The 19,309-nt window shown below is 58.0% G+C and overlaps 1 protein-coding gene across 6 annotated transcripts; it reads left to right on the top strand.

Annotated features, from left to right (window-relative positions):
* Positions 1-23: 23 nt before the first annotated feature.
* MOB3A (MOB kinase activator 3A) lies at positions 24-18,154 on the top strand. 6 transcript variants are annotated; one of them, XM_082456044.1, is made up of 6 exons: positions 34-176; positions 806-865; positions 4,688-4,804; positions 10,609-11,132; positions 15,309-15,511; positions 16,821-18,154. In XM_082456044.1, the coding sequence occupies exons 4-6, from the start codon at positions 10,712-10,714 to the stop codon at positions 16,848-16,850; spliced, it is 654 nt and encodes a 217-aa protein (XP_082312170.1). In that variant the 5' UTR covers positions 34-176; positions 806-865; positions 4,688-4,804; positions 10,609-10,711; the 3' UTR covers positions 16,851-18,154. The 6 variants fall into 6 exon arrangements, with proteins under 6 accessions (XP_082312169.1, XP_082312168.1, XP_082312170.1 ...); XM_082456042.1 differs by lacking the exon at positions 806-865 and having other exon boundaries at positions 25-176; XM_082456047.1 differs by lacking the exon at positions 4,688-4,804.
* Positions 18,155-19,309: the final 1,155 nt, after the last annotated feature.

Genomic DNA, 19,309 nt, shown 5'->3' on the forward strand with positions numbered 1-19,309 from the left:
CAGTTCTCCCCGGAAGCCGGGGAGGCCTCGGCCCGGAGCGGAAGTATATCCGGCCGGGGGGCGGGGTGGTCGTGCGCGGAGTTTCTCCGGCCTGGCGGCGAGGCTACGCTGGCCAGCGGCCCGGGGACGCGGTTCAGCAGCGAGCTTGGCCCGACTCTTCTGGCGGCAGGCGGCAGGTGGGTACTCAGAGAGGTGACCGCGGGCGTTGGGGAGACCGAGCCCCTCAGGAGAGGAGACCGCGGGCGGCGGGGAGACCGGGCCCCTCAGAGGGGGTGAACGGTAGTGGAGGGGAGGGGAGCCGGTGGCGGCCCTTGGTGGAATTACGGGTTACATGTGTCACTTTGGGGTCACCCCCTGGCCGTGTCAGTAACCAGGACCCCACCTCCTGGTGTGGATGGAAAGTCCACAGGATTTTACGGCTCCCAGCACACCGGGACCCCGCCCTCTGAAAGCAGGCTTCTTGGTCCCCAGAACCCATGAGCAGTGGGAGGTGTTTGCGTGTCAGCACTGCCCACTGGCTGACTCCACCGCTACGTCTGTGCACTGGCTGTAGGGCTTGCGTTTGCTTTAAAGGCCCATGTATTTTACAAAATGTCACTGAGGAGGGAAGGGGGTGTGTGATCGGGGTGATTCTCTTTGTGACGGAGAGTCACAAAGCAGAAAATAAATTGCCAGTGATGCTTCCACCCAGAGAGCCACTCACTGCTCATTTTGGGGTAAGAGTCTTCCAGTCTTTACTCATATGTGCTTTCTGCTCCTTGCATCTTTTTTTTTTTTTTTTTTTTTTTTTTTTTACCTTTTATAGAGGCTCAACTGACATGCAATGAACTGCACACATTCACAGCATACACTTGGATAAATTTTGGTATGTGATGCGCAAGCACTTTGCATATTTCACCCCCACTGCCTGTTGGCACTTTCGTGATTTTGGACTTGCTTCTGTTACAAGTGGCCCCCGCCAGCGGCTTCTTTGTTCTTCCTTCCCCGCAACATAAAGTTCAGGGGCTTTTATCAGCCCATTTTACAGACTCAGCGCGGAGTGATGCCAAGAATCCTGGCCCTGGCCAGTGTCAGGACAGGGCGCTGCAGCCTCCCAAAGCCCTGAGCACCCGTCCACCCACCTCCCCCCACCCCAAGTTCATGGTAGCATGTCAGTGTCTGTTGTACTGATTATGGAGTGGAGCAAGTGGAAGTCCTGGCTGCCCCGCCCCTGCCTGCACCCCGGGGCGCCCTGTTTCTCCCCTCCCTTCCGGAGGCGCCCTTTGTTTGTTCACCTCAAACCTCAACCTTCTCTGATCCAGAGCCTCTCCCCTCCCCGGGGTCCGAATCCAGCGCCCACCTCAGACAGCACCCATCCCATTGCTCCTGTCCTCTGACAGGTGGGTTTTCCCCTTTTAAACCACCCCGGAGCCAGGCTGTCCAGTGCAGCAGCCACTGGCCCCGCATGGCTAATGAGCACCTGAAACGTGGCTGGTCCAAAATGGGATGCGCCATTCGTGTAAGATATGCACCAGTTTCCGAAGACTCTGTGTGTTAAGGTGGGGGTGGGCGGGGAGTGTGTGCAAATTATTTCCTTAATATTTTCTATGTTTGTTAGATGTTGAAGTGATGTTTTGGTGCTCTTGGGTTAAATAGTATATATTATCAATGTTTAAGTCACTTTTTTCATTTTTTACTTTTCAGTGTGGCTACCAAAAGGTTAAAAATTACATACGTGGTGTACATTATATTTCAATGTGTTCCATGGCATTTATTATTTTTTTTTTTTTTTTTTTAATTTTTGGCTGCGTTGGGTCTTCGTTGCTGTGTGCGGGCTTTCTCTAGTTGCGGCGAGCGGGGGCTACTCTTTGTTGCGGTGTGCGGGCTTCTCATTGCGGTGGCTTCTCTTGTTGTGGAGCACGGGCTCTAGGCGTGCAGGCTTCGATAGTTGTGGCACGCAGGCTTCCGTAGTTGTGGCTCGCGGGCTCTAGAGCGCAGGCTCAGTAGTTGTGGCGCACAGGCTTGGTTGCTCCGCGGCATGTGGGATCTTCCCAGACCAGGGCTCGAACCCGTATGCCCCACATTGGCAGGCGGATTCTTAACCACTGTGCCACCAGGGAAGGCCCCTGGGTTCACTCTTGGTGTTGTATGCTCTCTGGGTTTGGACAATGTGTACTGACATGTACCTATCATTTATCACACGGAGTAGTTTCGCTTCCCTAAAAACCCCCTGTGCCCCCCGTTCATGTGTCCCTTAGCCCCCACCCCCACTGCCTTCCACAACCACTGGTCCTTTTCTGCTCTGCCCTTTGCACAGCGTCACAGAGTTGGAATCACAGTGTCGCCTTGTCAGACGGGCTTCGTTCACTTGGTGGTGGGTGTTTACGGTTCCTCGTGTCTCTTCGTGGCTTGATAGTTTGCTTTTTATTTGGACCTCCCTAAAGGAGAAGAGTAACTCTATCATCTTGAAAATCTGGACCGTGGCGTTCGCACACCAGGTGCCCCAAATAGCTGTGACAGGCTGAGTTCTAAGATCACCTCTGTCTCTCAGCAAAAGCATAAGTGGTTATTTTTGTCCCTGAGGGGGTTCTTGGAAGTGCTGTTTCAGTTCCAGGACTCTAGATGATTTGTGTTCCTAAGAAGGTTAAGCTAGTCTGTTTCACGTGTGACGACACTCCCAAGCCAGCCAGAGTTCATGGAAAAGTCAGCCATTAACCATCATTCCGGGAGCTGCTCTCTCATCTCCAGGGCGTCTCGAAATGGAGGTTGAACAAAAATTCCCCAGGCAGCCGGCTTGGAACTTGGGTTTTTACTCTGGGAACTTTTGGACATGCCCCAGCTGGTGAGCTCTGCTCTTGACTTCCTGGAATTGCGAGGTTCAGATTGCTGCAGCAAAAGAGGCGAATCCGACTTCAGAAACCGAGTTCTGGGAAGGAGATGGTCATTCCTATGGCTCCTGAGTCCCAAATAAGACATCCGGGGCCGGGTCACTCTCTGGGGGGGCCGTGCCGGGCGCCGTGGGGTGTGGAGCAGCCTCCCTGATCTCCACCCACTTGGTGCCTGGAGCATCCCCAGTCGTGACAACCACAGACGTCCCCCTTGGCCCCTGGGGGCAGGGTCGCCTCATTCGAGACCCACGGCTGCGGCTGAGCGTGGCAGGAGCTCTTGCCGGCGCCTGGAGAGAGTGCGGTCCTTGGTGGACGCCCTCCCCACAGACTGGGTCAGCGCACAGGCCAGTCCAGATCCCGAGGACCCTGATGTTGAGAGGAAGTTTGGGCAGCCAGCGAAGGGGAGCTCGTGGTGGACGGGAGATCGGGCCACGGTTTCTTGTCCGTTACCCTTTCTGACACGCAGGACTCGGGTCAGTTAAACACGTGGTGACAGCTCTTGCAGCCTCGGACCGGGTGCTCAGAAGGAAGAGGTGTGGCTCCTACACAGACACACCGCCCACGACCTCCCCCCTCATTTCTCTCCTTTCTGTCCCCCCCCACCCCTTGTGACACCATTCTGTTGAACAGAAAATCGCGTTTGCCCCCATGGGGAACTGAGACTGAGGAAGGAGGTTCGGAGGAGAATCGTGGCGCTGGGCTGTGTGCACCCGGCAGCCCCTCTCCGTCTGGGTGGAGTGAAGGCCGTGGACGTGGGGACAGCCGGGTTTAGATCCCAGGCCAGCTCTCATCTGCTGTGGGCTCAGGGCTCTCAGAGGCCCCAGGGAGGGTCCTTCCTGCCTCTCTCCCGGCTTCTGGTGCGGCCGGCCATCCTACTCATTCCTTGGCTTGTAGGGCTTGTAGACGCATCACCCGATCTCTGCTTCCATCACATGGCTGTCTCCCGGTGTCTGTGTCCAGATCTCCCTCTTTTTATAAGGACAACAGTCACTGGCCTAGGGCCCACCATCCTCCAGTGTGACCTCATCTTAACTGCATATGCAACGACCCCACTTCCAAACAGGGTCCCTTCACAGGTTTGGGGGGTTAAGACTTCAACATGTCTTTTGGGGCGGGGGAATGTGATTTAGCCCATAAAGGGGGATAGGAAGTGACTGCTTATGGGCACGGGGTTTCTTTGTGGGGTGATGAGAATGTTCTGGAATTAGATAGTGGTGATGGTTGCATACTCCATGATTTTTCTAAAAGCCATTGAATTGTATGCTTTTAAAGGGTGGAGTTTATAGCTGTGTGAATTATATCTCAATTGGCTTTTGTAAAAAAAAAAAAAAAAAAAAAAAGGATTATCAGGAAGGCTGGAATATACAGAACCCGCTAAAGCACCTGGCTTTCGTGTGTGTCCCGCAGATGGCAGGCAGCCTCGCCACCCAGGCTGCAGTCGCAGTATTTAAATATAAACATTTAGTTGATGGAAGACAGCTCTGGAGCGCAGCCATCTTTAACAGGACAGATCCTGGGCCGTGAGCATCTTCCAGCCAGACACTCAGCCTTCCAGGCCAGGGACCAGGGCTTACACACCAACCGAAAACGTGCGGGACCTCCGAGCTTGGGGCCTGTCCCCATGGCGGCGGTGGCCGGGCAGGATGTGGAAGCACCGGAAGGAAGTGGCCGCCGGGCCAAGGTGCGGCAGTTGCTTACAGGAACTGTTTCATTTTGTTCTTAGAAGAAAACGGGGGTGCGTGTGTGCTGGGGAGGCGAGCTTTGTCATCTTAACTTTTGTCACTCTCAGAGTTTGAGTGCCACACGCATCTCGTCTGCAGGAAGAACCAGGGGAGCCCTTGGCGCTGAATTCCGAGAAGCCTGTCCTGCCTACCCCCCGGCCCCGCCGTCCTTGGAGGTGTTCTGAGAAGGACCAAGACAAAACAGCCCCAGAGACGGTACCCGGGACGGCGGGGCGGTGGTGGGCAGCAACTCCCGGGCGCCCTGGCCTGCGGCAACGCTTCTCGAGGAAAAGGCACTTCCGGTGGCCGGCCACCCCGCGGCCGCGGGAGCATGTGTTTCTGATAGAAAGCTCTTTGCTTTTGATGGGACCTTTGCCCATCCAGGAAGTTTTTCAGAAAATCATTGCTTCCACTTAGAAAAAAACCCTCCCACTTTCTGAGGAGACAGAAGGGCAGGCAGGAACCTTCCAGGCCCCTTCCGCTGCCCCGCCCTGTCTTCCAGAACTGTCCTGGCATGGGTCAGCCCACGGCATGACGGGCTGTGGATAGAGCCGCGGGGTCGCCCCCGCCCCCTCCCCGAGGCCCTCCTCTCCACCCCGCAGACGCACCTGTCTGACAGGTCACACGTCCCCAGGTGACATCGTGGGGAGTTAGACTCCCAAACCCGTCCGCAGAGAGGCCCCAGAATCAATAGAAGGCAGCAGTGGGACACTAGCGGGCTGCGTTTCTCTTGACGCTGTGGTTTCCGTGAGGGTTAGAAGGCCGGCTGCAGGGTGGATAAGGAACCTGGGCGGGCGGGTGCGCAGAAGCAGCTGCCAGGGCTCAGCGGCCGGTCTGGCCCAGCTCTCCCGCCGCCCCGCCGCCCCACCCCGGCTGGACGACAGGGAGCAGCACCCCGCTCCGTCTTCTCGTGACCAAAGTGGGGCTGCGCTCAGCCCGGGCCGAAGGTGTTTGGAGGCTGAAATCGGTCCGTGCCGCTGGCAGGTGGTGGGCACGGGGCAGGATGGCTTGAGTCGCTAGTGGGTCCGCACAGGGTCACTGTCCCTTGACCTGCAGCCAAGTGGCCTGAGAGTGGCTGGTTTGCACATGAATCACCTGGGCAGGTTCACGGCCCCCTGGGAAGTTTGCAGTCACAGGTGGGGCCGCAGGGTCCCCACGCGACGCGTCCAGCGCCCATGCCCTCGCGTAGAGGGGTCCCGGCTGCCCGGCGCAGGGGACACGGTCAGTCTCTGCAACAGAGGGTCGGGGCAGGTGGCCTCTTTTAATCAGTGCCTCCTGCGGGGTCTGAGGTCCTCCATGTCGGGAGAGAAGCGGGCAGGTGGGGCGTTTGTGGCTGCACCCTGTACTCAAATGCATTCCCTTCTCGGAGGCACCACCTTCCTGCCCTCCAGGCCCTGGGCACCTAGGGCTGTGCCTGCACCCCCAAAACCAGGGAGAGTCGGAGCTGGAAGCACCCAGCCGGCCTGCACGCATTGCAGAGGCGCCTGGTGCGGGAGCAGCCCCGGCCCAGAGGGCACTTGGCCCTGGGTTTGGGATGAGATGGGCAGAAGCTCGAATTGCGGAGGGGTGGGGCTGTGGAGGCGGGTGGCCGGGCAGAAGGAGCCACGGCTTCACCCCCACGGTCCAGGGTGCGGAGTCAACTCCCCCCCGCTGCCAGCTGCGTGGCTTAGCACTGATTTACTAATCATTAACTAGCGGGGCTGAGTCACCATCTTCTGACCCAGTGGTTCTCACCTAGGGTGGTCCTGCCCCCAGGGGACACTGGGCCATGTCTGGGGACATCTGTGGTCTTCAGGACTGGGCGGAGCTCCTGGCATCGAGGGGGTGGGGGCAGGGATGCTGCCCCCACCCCCCACAGCGCCCGGGCCGGCCCTGATAGCAGCAGTGCTAGGTCTGGGCCTCAGTCTCTAAAGTGGGGGTTCTCTTTTGTTCTGAGGGTTACTGTGAATGCCTCGCTGGGTGTTAACCAAGGTGGCAGGAAGTGATGATGGCTTTGGGGAAGGAAGTGAAGGCACTTCTGGTCTGCGGACGAGGCACGGGGCCTCCTTGCTCCAGAGCACAGGTGGCCTCCAGCTGCACCGCCAGGGGGCTCCTTACGCAGCGAGTGTTCACTCTGTGACACATCAGTGACTGCACCTTTTATCCCACGTAGTTTTCCGTGCTTGTGTTGTTACCTTTCACGGTAAACAGATTTTACAGGTAGTGCTGACCTCAGTTTGAGCTGAGAGGGAAACTGCTTGAGTTCTTTACGGTGCCCGGGGTAGCGGTGCCCGGGGTAGCGGTGCCCGGGGTAGCGGCTCAGCCTGCACTTGCTCGGCTTGTCCCCCGCGCCCTGCTTTAAAAATGGCAACTTTACTGACTGTCACTCACATACCGGACTTTCCGCCTGTCTCCCGTGTGCATTCCAGCGTTTTCAGTACATTCACAATGTTTGCAGCCACCGTCTCTGTCTAGTTCCAGAACATTCCATCACCTCAGAAGAAGCCCCATCGTCAACAGCAGTCACTCCCCTTCCCCTCCCCCAGCCCCTGACAACCAGGAACCCACTCTCTGTGTCTGCGGCTCTGCCTGTTCTGGACGTTTCCCATCAGTGGAATCACACACCGTGTGTCCTTCTGTGTCTGGCTTCTCTCACTGAGCAGCGTGTCCTCAGGGTCCATGCACGTGGTGGCGAGTGTCAGGGCTTCACCCCTTTTCACGACTGAGTGATGCTCCCGTGTGTGGATCAGTGCACCCGTTGCTGGGCATTTGGGCGTCTCTACCTTTTGGCTGTTGTGAACCATGCTGCTGGGCACATGCACAGGTTTTTGTGTGGACATGTGTTGTCACTTCTCTTGGGTGGGCACCCAGGAGAGAGTCGCTGGGTGAGATTTAACTGTGTTTTGGTAACTGCCAGGCTGTTTTCAAGAGCGGTGGCCCCGCTTTACGTTCCCACCAGCAGTGCAGGAGGGTTCCGACTGCTCCACGTCCTCACCAGCCCTGTTGATCGTCCTGTTTGCTTACGGCCGTCCTCGTGGGGGGAGGTGGGTCCCTCCGCTCTTCACTGGAGCTCCTCCCGTCCATCTGGCTCCATCCCCGCATGCTCAGCTCCTGTGTTTTGCACAGTTCATGCTGCCTTGAGTTGACCTTCCCACACCCGTAGTGTCCAGCGGGGCCCAGAAGTATGAGCGGGCTTCGCCTGCCAGCGGGGAGAACAGAAGATCCCAGGCCCACATGTTACCAGGGCCTGAGTGACCCAGTTACATCAACTGCAAGTTATTTTGCCCAGCGCTCATTAGGATTATCTGCGTAGCCTCTGTCTGAGTTTCCTAAGACTGCTGTAATAAGTCACCACAGACTTTGTAGCCCAAAACCACACAGATTTATTATCTCACGGTTCTGGAGGTCAGGAGTCTGACTCGGGCCTCACAGGGATAAATCCAGGCAAGGGCAGGGCTGGTCCTTCCAGAGGCTCCAGGGGAGCAGCGGTTCCCGCCTTTTCCAGCTTCTAGAGGCGCCGCATCCCTGGCTCACGGCCCCTCCTGCATCCTCACAGCCAGCAGTGCAGCGTCTCCCATCTCTCTCTGCCTCTGACCCTCCCGCCTCCCTCTTATAAGGACCCCGGGATGACGCTGGGCCTCCCGGGGAATCCAGGGTCATCCCCGTCTCAGGGGCCTCAACTTAATTCTGTCTGCAAAGTCCCCTCTGCCATTTGAGGTGACACGTCCTCGGGGCCCAGGACCAGGACGGGGGTGTCCCTGGGGCCCTTATCCTGCTGACCACGCCCTCTCCCCTAACCAGGGCAGGGAGGCCTCCTCCATGCTTTCACATTGGATACTTTTTGAGCCCTCTGTGAGCAGGCCCTGTGGACACGCTGAGGACACAGGAGGAGGTAGGGTCACGGTCACTCCCGCCCTAAGGGGAGAGACGCTGGGGTCTCCTCTGCCCCCCTTCCATCGGGCCCCACCCTCCCCACCCCTGGGCTCCAGAAGGATCTGCTCTCAAGGCTCAGCTTGAGCGCCATCTCCCTTTAGGCCAGAGCAACGTTTTGCTTTGTAAATTCTCATAACTTAGAGTCTGCATCACTCCTGGCTCTGCTGCCCTGGGGACAGGACCGCCCTGGCTAGAACGCTGGTTTGAGCCCTAGACATCACCTATCCAGCCTCCGGAATTAACCCAGAGGCTCACATTCTAGAGGCAGCTGCTGAAGGCCAGGCCAGGAGCCCTAGGCCTGTGGGGGTTCCCAGACCTCCGAGCTGTGGAAGGGCTGAGCCTGCAGGAGACGCTGGCCTACAGGACGTGGTGGGTCGTGCCTCAGCTCTTACTAACTGTCTGCTGAGGTCCTACCCCTCCCAGTCGCTCCGCCTGGACCCGCGGACACGGGTCCTCCAAGGCCGGGGTGACCAGACCTGCCGGCCTCGGGCCTGCCCACCTGGAACGGCTTCTCTGTCACTGAGGCCGTCCTGGTGACGTTGACGTCCTCTCTGCAGGGCCGCCCTGGGCCTGGGGGGGTGACAGGGTCCCTGCTCAAAGACACATCAGGCCCGGCTCAGATGTGGGACATCCAGAACTTTCTGATAATGAAGGAGGGCTGTTCGAAGCCCCTCAGTTTGTGGCAGTTTGCCACACAGTGTGCTAGTCTGGAGGGCGGGCCACCGGACAAGGCTGATGGTCCCAGGGCCCAGAAACCAACTCCTGAGGGATTTACTAAAACGTTACAGATAAGTGGGGTGTGCATCATATGGGGGTGCACGGGTGCGTGTGGTGGAGCCCAGCCTGGGCGGTGCAGAGGCTCTGCTTCCGCTTTCCCTCTAGGCCGACTTCCCCTTCTGCGGCTGCTCCTGGGTGAGCGCCCGAGACACCCCCGTGCCGGCCACGTCCGCACGCCCGGGGAAGCGCATCCCCGGGCCGGAGATGGAGAGCCGGGGGCGGCAGGCCAGCGCTGTCATCATAGCAGCAATGGGGGCGGGGATGGCGCCGTGACCAGTCCCGAGCGTGAGCCCGACCTGGGCTCCTTGTGCTCGATTTCATCCTTTCGTGCCCTCTGAGGTGGGGTTTGTAACAGAGGAGACGGCGCAGAGCAAAGGCTCGGGAGGAGCCGGAGGGGGACCGGCCATCACGGCAGGGCCATGGCAGCTGCTGCCCCTGTATCGGGGCCTCGTGCCCCAAAACGGGCGGCGTCAGTCACGAGACCAGACGACTCGTAGAGGCATCTTTACTTAGTGCACTGGGGTGGGTAGTGTCCCCCCAGATTCATATCCACCCCTTGGAAATGGAGTCTGTGCAGATGTCACGATGGAGAGATGAGGTCGCGATGGGTCACGGCGGCCCCCAATCCAGTGACGAGATTGGGACACAAGACACAGGGAAGATCAGAGAGGCAGCAGGAGTGTACCCTCTCCCAGTCCCGGAGGCCAGAAGCCCCAGATGGGTGTGGGCAGGGCCGGTTCGGCCTGGGGCTCTGAGGGGGCATCTGTCCCAGGCCTCTCTCCCGACTCTAATGGTGCTGGCAGTCCTTGGTGTCCCCTGGCCTGTAGATGCATCACCCCGTCTCTGCGTCCATTATCACGTGGCCTTTCCCTGGGTGTCTGTCTTCTCTTATAGGGACACTCATCATTGGATTTAGGGCCCATGGGGATAATCCGGGAAGAGGGCATCCCAAGATCCTTAACCCAATCACATCTGCAAAGACTGCAAAGTCTCTTCTTCCAAATAAGGTCCATTCGCAAGTCCCAGGGCTGTGGACGTCTCTTCGTGGAGACGAAGAGACCACCTCACCTGCGGGGGCCGCCCTCAGCCAGCGTGTGGGAGCTAGCGGCTCTCTCCGCTTTACCGAAAGCCTCGGGGCGCAGAGAGGATGCTGCAGGGCCCGGCTCAGTGTCTTCTGCTCTGAGGCAGGGGGATGTGCCTGGGGCAGTGCTGTGCGCCCTTTTGGTGAAACTCAAAACCACAAGTCCCGGGAGTGTCCCCAGTCTGCCCGCCGGTGCTTCCAGAACAGGGTTCTGAGAAGGGTGACAGTGCTTCCTCTTTGTGTGTTCCAGGTCTGGGGGAGACCCAGGGGCCCGGTGACCTTCCCATCGTGAGCGTCCCGCCCGGCCCTCCCCGTGGAGGCCTCGCAGGGGGCGTCCTGAGTGCGCGGCGGAGATGTCCAACCCCTTCCTGAAGCAGGTCTTCAACAAGGACAAGACCTTCCGGCCCAAGCGCAAGTTCGAGCCGGGCACCCAGCGCTTCGAGCTGCACAAGAAGGCACAGGCGTCGCTGAATGCGGGGCTAGACCTGAAGCTGGCCGTGCAGCTGCCCGCCGGCGAGGAGCTCAACGACTGGGTGGCCGTGCACGTGGTGGACTTCTTCAACCGCGTCAACCTCATCTACGGCACCATCAGCGACGGCTGCACCGAGCGCTCCTGCCCTGTCATGTCAGGCGGCCCCAAGTACGAGTACCGCTGGCAGGACGAGCACAGGTTCCGGCGGCCCACGGCGCTGTCGGCCCCCCGGTACATGGACCTGCTCATGGACTGGATCGAGGTGCAGATCAACAACGAGGACGTCTTCCCCACCAATGTCGGTGAGTCTCTGCGCTTTCATGTTCTTTTCATAACAGCTTTATCAGGATGGAATCCACACACCGTAAAACCCACCCACTTAAAGTGCACCGTTTGATGTCATTTTAGGACAGTTACAGCGTCGTGCAGCTATCAGCTCTATCTAAACCCATCGCCCTGGGACTTCCCTGGCGGTCCAGCGGTTAAGACTCCGCCTTGCAATGCAGGGGGTGCGGGTTCGATCCCTGGTCGGGGAACTAAGCTCCCACATGCTGCATAGTGTGGCCAAAAATTTAAAAAATAATAATAAAAATAAACAAACCCATCACCCTAAAAGAACCCCGTGCCCGTCAGCAGTCACTCCCCACCCCCTCCCCAGCCCCTGACAACCAGGAACCCACTCTCTGTCTCTGTGGATCTGCCTGTTCTGGACGTTTCCCATCAATGGAATCACACACTGTGTGTCCTTCTGTGTCTGGCTTCTCTCACTGAGCATCGTGTTCTCAGGGTCCATCCACATGGTAGCAAGTGTCAGGGCTTCTCTCCTTTTCATGGCTGAGTGATGCTCCCATGTGTGGAGGGACTACATTTTGCTTCAAGTTAAGGATCTTGAGATGGAGAGATTATTCTGGATTATCTGGGTGAGCCCTAAATGTCATCACAAGGGTCCTAACAAGAGGGAGACGGAGGGAGACTAGACACCCAGGAGAGCAGAAGACAGTGAAGCAACGGGAGGAGGAAGGGATTGTGAGCCCAGAAAAGGCAGGAACAGGTTCTCCCTGGAGCCCCCGGAGGACCCATCCCTGCCCACACCTGCACTTCGGCCCAGGGCGCCGTGTGGACTCTGGCCTCAGGAGCTGTGAGAGAACCCGTATGAGTTGTTCTGAGCCACTGAGCAGGTGGTAACTTGTCCTGGCAGCTGCGGGCGATGGTAGATGTCGTTCTCAATGTTCACCCGGGGCGACACGGCTTCCTGGCAAACCGGCCAGTGTGCAGGCCTCGGGCCCAGCTCTTGGCCACTGGCGTGCTCTGTGCCTCGTTAAGTTTCTCGCCCGCCATCGGTACAGTGAACCAGGCTGACTCTGGCGGGGTTTTCAGGGACTCATCTGGGAAAAGGCCATCCGGGAATCATCACTTTCTCAAAATAGAGATTCCTGGGCAGTCCCCCATCAGGTTGCCGGTCCAGGTCTACACATGCTCCCTGTCATCCTGAGTCCCTGCCTTGCTGGGACCCCCTGAAGCCTCCCCAGCTCCTGAGCGGTCCACATCCTAGAACTCAGACCCTGAGGGCCTCTAGTCAGCGCCTCGCCCACGGAAGCAAGTTCTAGTAATCCTACCAAAGAGGAAAGCACTAGAAGGGCGAGAGAAATGAACTTGGCAGACATCACTCAGCTGCCCAGCAGGGGTCAGAGACCTCTGCCACACGGCCGCAGTGGGTTCTGTGGCTGCTGCCACCTTCCTCGGGCCACCTGGCCCAGGCCACACCTTCCAGCCCTGTCCACGGACCCTGGGGCCAGCTTCACCCCTCGCCTTGGTTCGAACCCCCAGCCAGGCACGCAGACTGGAATGCTTCCCTTTGCTCGTCTGTGGTGCTGCTCAGAGCCTGCCGCGCTCCTCAAGGTGAAATTTGTGGCCGGGCAAAGAAAGGGCAGCTCCAAAGTTCATCCTACCTCCCGTGCTGGTTCCACTCACACCTGAGCATCCACTTAGGCCCCAAAGCCACCTGCCCACGCTCTTGAGCTTAGACCCAGGATCTTTCCCGTAAAAGAAAAGTTCTTTCACAGACTTTTCCCGTAAAGGGTCAGACAGTAAATCTTTCCGGTTTTTCCCTCGAGATGGTCTGTCTCAGCTACGCGGATCTGCTGTGTAGCCTGAAAGCTGTCATGGACGATATATAAACAGACAAGGGTGCATAAGGAGTGGGCCTGCGTTCCAATAAAACTTTAATTACAGAAGTGGGCGGTGGGCTGGATTTGTGACCCCCGTGTGAGGGCATCGTGGCAGGTGTGGGCAATGCAGTCCCAGAATCTTCTGTTTCTAGGCCCTTCTACGGAGCTGCCACTCCCCCTCCACCCAGGATGGCCCAGGTTGACCTTGGTGACTCCTGGCATCCCTCTCCCAGGAGAGGGGGCAGGGCAGGGCTTTAGCCTCGTTGGGCCCAGGACCCCGTGTGGCTGGTGCCAGCCACACCCTGTGCTCACCTTCCTCTGCTTGCCATGGGCTCTGCACTTCCTCTGACTTCCTGACACTGTTAGGGGACTTCCCTTATGGGGATCCCCATGCCCTGGAGACCGCTGTCCCACCAAGCGGCTTTCACAGGTCTTCAAGACGGCATGTGCTCCTGAGATGCCCCGTGAATGTGGTCGTCTCTCGAGGGTGGAGCATTTTTTTTTTAATAAATTTATTTATGTATTTATTTATTTATTTATTTATTTATTTTTGGCTGTGTTGGGTCTTCGTTTCTGTGCGAGGGCTTTCTCCAGTTGCAGCGAGCGGGCACCACTCTTAATCGCGGTGCGCGGGCCTCTCACTGTCACGGCCTCTCCTGTTGCAGAGCGCAGGCTCAGTAGTTGTGGCTCACGGGCTTAGTTGCTCCGCGGCATGTGGGATCTTCCCAGACCAGGGCTCGAACCCATGTCCCCTGCATTGACAGGCAGATTCTTAACCACTGCGCCACCAGGGAAGCCCCGAGCATTACTTTTGTTTAGCCTTTTTTCTCCAGTCGGATGGAGGGAGAGAACCCAAAGGCCTCGTTGATGCTGAACGAACCTTCCGCAGAGGTAGACCCCTGGAGCCGCTGGACCCTGTCCACCTGTAACAGACGTTCACAGGCGCTTCCGGCTGATGGAATACCAGTCCCATCAGCTGTCACACCCACCAGGACACGCAGGAGGGAGCAGGACGGGAGCTGGGAAGGCGCACGTTCATGGGAGCGTCTTTCCCGCTTGCCTCGTGCCTCCACAGGCCTGGGACCTTTCCCTGGTGTGAGCCGCCGCGTGGGCTCGCCTTCCACCTCCCACTTGGGCCGGGCCGTTCCCCGGCTCACTGCGGACGCCATCCCGTGACGCCACCCTGCGCACGGATCTCCGGCACTTGCCCGCACGTCTTTGGGGCCTTTGCTCGCTGACCACAGGGCTGTGAAGCACAGCACCGTCCAGCAGCTGACCTCTCCATCTTCCGCAAGCGCGTGCCTGGTGCACCGTGGCTTTCCTTGCGCTTGGTGGCACCTTTGTGCTCCTCCCCCTGGGCTGCCAGCTCGGGAGCCCCTCTCTTGAAGGACTGGGGCCGGTCCACCCTGGTCCTGGGCAGTCCCCTGGTAGTACCGGTTAGGTGGAGCGAATGCGTGGCCTCTGCCCTGTGGGACGAAGAGGACACGAGGTGGGAGCGGGCGAGCACGTGGGGGGCGCAGACTAATGCCGGAGGAGGGCTGGGTCCGCCAGTCCCACAGTACGTGTGTGTCACCGCGATGTAGAAAACAGAGGGGCTTCCTGGTGGCACAGTGGCTGAGATGCCACGCTCCCAGTGCAGGGGGCCCGGGTTCGATCCCTGGTCAGGGAACTAAGATCCCACGTGCCGCAGCTAAGCCCACGTGCTGCGACTACTGAGCCCAAGCGCTCTACAGCCAGTGTGCCACAGCAAAGACCCAGCGCGGCCAAAATAAATAAATAATAAATACACTTGAAAAAATAGAAATAAAACGTATTAAATTCAGTAATTGGACAAGAAAGTGCAATATAGTGTATGCATGCAATTAAGTTAGGATATGTACATTCAAATTTAAGTGATGTCATGACACATACGCTGGAGAGAGAGAAGTGTATTAAGTGAAAAATGTCAAAGGCCAAAACATAGGTTTTTATGGGTTCTCCAGTTCTGTTACGAAAAATAAACGTAACTGGAGACAGACACACACAGAAGCCTGTGAGCCACCGGAAGCGGGATGGCGTGTCCACAGCTGGCCAGACCGGGGTGGGGCGGGGCGAGGGGTGCGGGACACGTCCAGCGGGCGCTGGGCCGCAGGGGGGCTGCAGTCCTGGCGCTCTATCTGCCGGCGCCCCGCCCCGCCCCGCCCCGCCCCGCCCCCAGGCACTGTTAGGGAGCCGAGAAGTGGGCTTCCCAGGCCTGGGGTCCTGCAGAGAGGGGTTCGTGCCTGCAGCTGGGGGCGCGTCCTAGCTGAGCTGCCCCTGCCGCCTCTGCAGGCACGCCGTTCCCCAAGAACTTCCTGCAGGTGGTGAAGAAGATCCTGTCGCGGCTCTTCCGCGTGTTCGTGCACGTCTACATCCACCACTTCGACCGCATCGCGCAGCTGGGCTCCGAGGCGCACGTCAACACCTGCTATAAGCACTTCTACTACTTCGTCACGGAGTTTGGCCTCATCGACACCAAGGAGCTGGAGCCGCTGGTGAGCGGGTCGGGGCGTCGTGGGGAGGCGAGTGCCCCCTATCCTAGGGCTGCACGCCCATCGGGGCGTGGGTGGGCGGGTCACCCCGTCGCGCAGCCCAGAGGGGCTCCTGCCTGCAGCTGCCCCCGCTTCCCTGTGGGAGAAACAGATGGGCCTCTGGTGCCTGTTCCCACCTACACCTCCTCCACCCACCCCCGTCCCCTGCCTGCGGAGAACAAGGATTTTTTTTGTTTTAATTGAGGTAAAATTGGCATAACGTAAAATTAGCCATCATTGAAGTCAACGATTCAGTGGTGTTTAGCACATTCACAGGGTTGGGCAACCACCACCTCTATCCAGCTCCAGAACCTTCCTTCCACCACCCCAAAAGAAGCCCCGTCCCCATCAGCAGTCACCCCCATCCTCCTCCCCAGCCCCTGCAACCACTAACCCACTTTATTTATTTCTTTTATTTTTTAATTTAATTTATTTATTTATTTATTTTTGGCTGTGTTGGGTCTTCGTTGCTGCGTGAGGGCTTTCTCTAGTTGCAGCGAGCGGGGGCTACTCTTCGTTGCGGTGCACGGGCTTCTCATTGCGGTGGCTTCTCTTGTTGCGGAGCACAGGCTCTAGGCACGCGGGCTTCAGTAGTTACGACATGCGGGCTCAGTAGTTGTGGCGCACGGGCTTAGTTGCTCCATGGCATGTGGGATCTTCCCGGCCCAGGGCTCGAACCCGTGTCCCCTGCATTGGCAGGTGGGTTCTTAGCCACTGCGCCACGAGGGAAGCCCCAGCCCCTATTCTTTTACAACTTTAAAAAATCTCTGAAAACACCTTCACAGAACTTTCTCATTTTTGTATATTCCCTTGCAGGCTCTGCCTATCAGTGAACATTTTTCCAGAGTTAAAGTTACAGTGTGCCTGCTTAGTGGGGTTGGGGTTTTCCTCTGGGGTAGTGGAATGTTCTGGAATTAGAAGTGGGGTTGTGCACCCTTGTGGAGGTGAATGCCGCTTTACCACAGTTCCTTTTATGTGAATCTCACCAAATACTAAAAATCATCGTGTGCAGTTTTGTGATCAGCTCACTTTTGTTTAACTCAGTGCCCTAATCGCATGGTCATTTGTCCCGCACTGATGCTTAGAGTTAGCTCTTTCTGGACACAGGGACTGTGGGACCCTTCACAGAAAGAGTCTGCGCCCCAGCCTGAGAAGTGCTGCTGTCTGCTCTGTATTTCGTAAGATTTGCTTTAAGTGAGGCCTGAGGGCCCCCGTGAGACTGCGTCCCCCGATTTCCTGTGTGATTTCCTGATGTCCTGCTTGTTCTTAACAGAAAGAAATGACCGCACGGATGTGCCACTGAGAGCCCCTCGGCCCCGTTGTCACCGAGTCCACATCCGGGGGACAGTCCTACTTGAGGGCCACGTCTCCAGAACAGGGACCGGTGTTTTCTAGCCCAGCAAATTCTGTGCTGTCTGGGCTGCGTCCTCTCTCCGATCCCAAGGTGGCAGCACCCGTGGGTCTGAACCTCCCTGAGCCCAAGTCTCCTCTGCCAGCACAGGGGAGATAGATAGAACTTGAACTCTGTGATTCCATGTGTTATGAGCAACCGGGAAAACCCACTTCGTTTGCAAACCGCTTGCACCTGCCCGGAGGCTGGCCCCACTCGGGTCCGTCTCTTGCACCAGCCCGCCTGCTCGGCTGTGGGTGGCCAGGCCCCCGTCAGCGAGGCTGAGACCCCGCAGTGCCCCCCACTGCGGCCCAGGCCTGGTTCCGAGTGGTACGAGCGCTCGGCTTCCGTCCTCCCCACGTCCTTCCCCCCCAGCCACTTCCGTCCCGCGGTTCCTCCGGGACCCTTAGGCTCCTGTGCCGGCTTCCCGAGCCCACATCCACATCCCAGGTGTCCTGGGGCCCCTTCATGTCGCATAAAAGATTGAATTCGTCTAGATGCATTTACGACCACCATGAGATGTTACCGAAAGAAAAAAGTTTTTTACCTACAAGGAGTGATCCCCTTCCCCTCTAGAAAAATGTCCCCTTTTCGTCGTGAGTAGCAGTACGATTCTGCCAGGGAACACCTCTCCCCCGGTTTGGGACCTTTGAGTTTCGCCGAATGTTTAGCCGGACTTGGCCTTGCTTCACACGCCTGCCAGCTTCATATCGAAACCCTTTGTCAGCGTGGCCCTCCGTGGCTCCGGGACCAAATCCCAGCACTGTCTCCCCGCAGAAGCTTGGGGGCCCCGCCCGCTCGCGCCCCACCCGCGCACAGCATCCTCCGTGGCCTTTCGCCGTGGCGGTCCTGCCCGCCTGGACCACACCAGCTCTGAGTACCTCTGGGTGTCTGGGACGCTCGCGGGGAGACGGGGCCGCCACCCGACACCAACACCCAACAAGTGCAATTAACGCGACCTGGGCCTCGGTCCTTCCCAAAGTTGCCGGGATCCCACTCCCGGAGTCCTGGAAAGACTGCAGGAAACCGCCCGGTCGCGTGTAGCTCCTCTTAAATGCAGAACCATGACCAAACGCCATAACCACTGTGCCACTCAGGTCACCAGCCAGGTTGGAAAGGTGGCGGGGCTGGAGGGGGGGGCTCCCCTGCCCACCCTCCCGTGCCCGTGGATGTTCCCACAGGACCATCAGAGTAAATCATGTGTCTCCTTACCTGCACCTGCTGGTTGTCATTTCTGTCTTCCTGGTGGGAGGGCCTGGCATTGGGACATGTCCCCAAGTGGCAAAGAAATCTTAGATGTCACAACAGTTTGTGGCCCCCCAGAGTGTCCCAAGTAGATAAACAGATGCACAGAATATCAGTGGGATTAGAATTTCACGGGGTGCAGGGCGGGGCTGATGAGGGCAACTGTCTGGAAAGCAGGTTGAGAAGGCGCCCACTCCCTCTCCCGTTTCTGCTTTGTCTCACGTTGCTTTTGGCACTCAGCAAACATTTTAACTGTTGCCTCTTTGCTACATAAAGAAGGTTCCAGAAAACTTTGAACCGAGTGGGAACAGACAGAGGGGTGTTTTCTGTCTCAGCCCCGTCCTAACTATCCTGTGACCTTGACACATGAGTTTACCCCAAAAATCTCTTATATGTGAGGAATGGGAAGGGGTTACTTACTCTCAGGGGTCGTGGGGCTGACAGGATGGTCTTTTGCCAGGCGGGTTGGGGCCTGTGCTCCAGACCTTCCTGCCCCTAGAGGGCGTGCCGTCTCCATCGGACGGACAGAGTGACTTGGGGGGACTCCCCATCACTTGTAAATACCTTCTAAAGAAGCCGCTGTTTCCTTACCCCTTGATTTTGCAAATGCACCACAGAGGTTTCCAGGACCATTTTAAAGTTTGGGGAGCTGTGATTCGGAACAACAGACCCCGAAGCCATCCACATCCCGGTCCCAGGACTTGTGGATGTGTCAGCTCACGGGGCAGAGGGGACTTTGCAGGTGGGATTAAGTTGAGGCCCCTGAGACAGGGGTGACCCTGGATTCCCTGGGGGCCCAGCGTCATCCCAGGGTCCTTATAAGAGGGAGGCGGGAGGGTCAGAGGCAGAGAGAGACGGGAGATGCTGCGCTGCTGGCTGTGAGGATGCAGGAGGGGCCGCGAGCCAGGGATGCGGCGCCTCTAGAAGCTGGAAAAGGCGGGAACCGCTGCTCGCCTGGAGCCTCCGGAAGGACCGGCCCTGCCCACGCCTGGATTTAGCCCCGTGAGACCCATTTTGGACTTGTGACCTCCAGTATTTAAGGGAATAAATTCATATTATTTAAGCCACTGAGTTTGTGGTGACTTGTTAGAGCCGCCATGGGAAACTCACACACCCTTTAGAAGGAA

This window comes from Balaenoptera physalus (assembly GCF_965194825.1).
Source record: "Balaenoptera physalus genome assembly, chromosome: 3".
Lineage (NCBI taxonomy): Eukaryota > Metazoa > Chordata > Mammalia > Artiodactyla > Balaenopteridae > Balaenoptera > Balaenoptera physalus.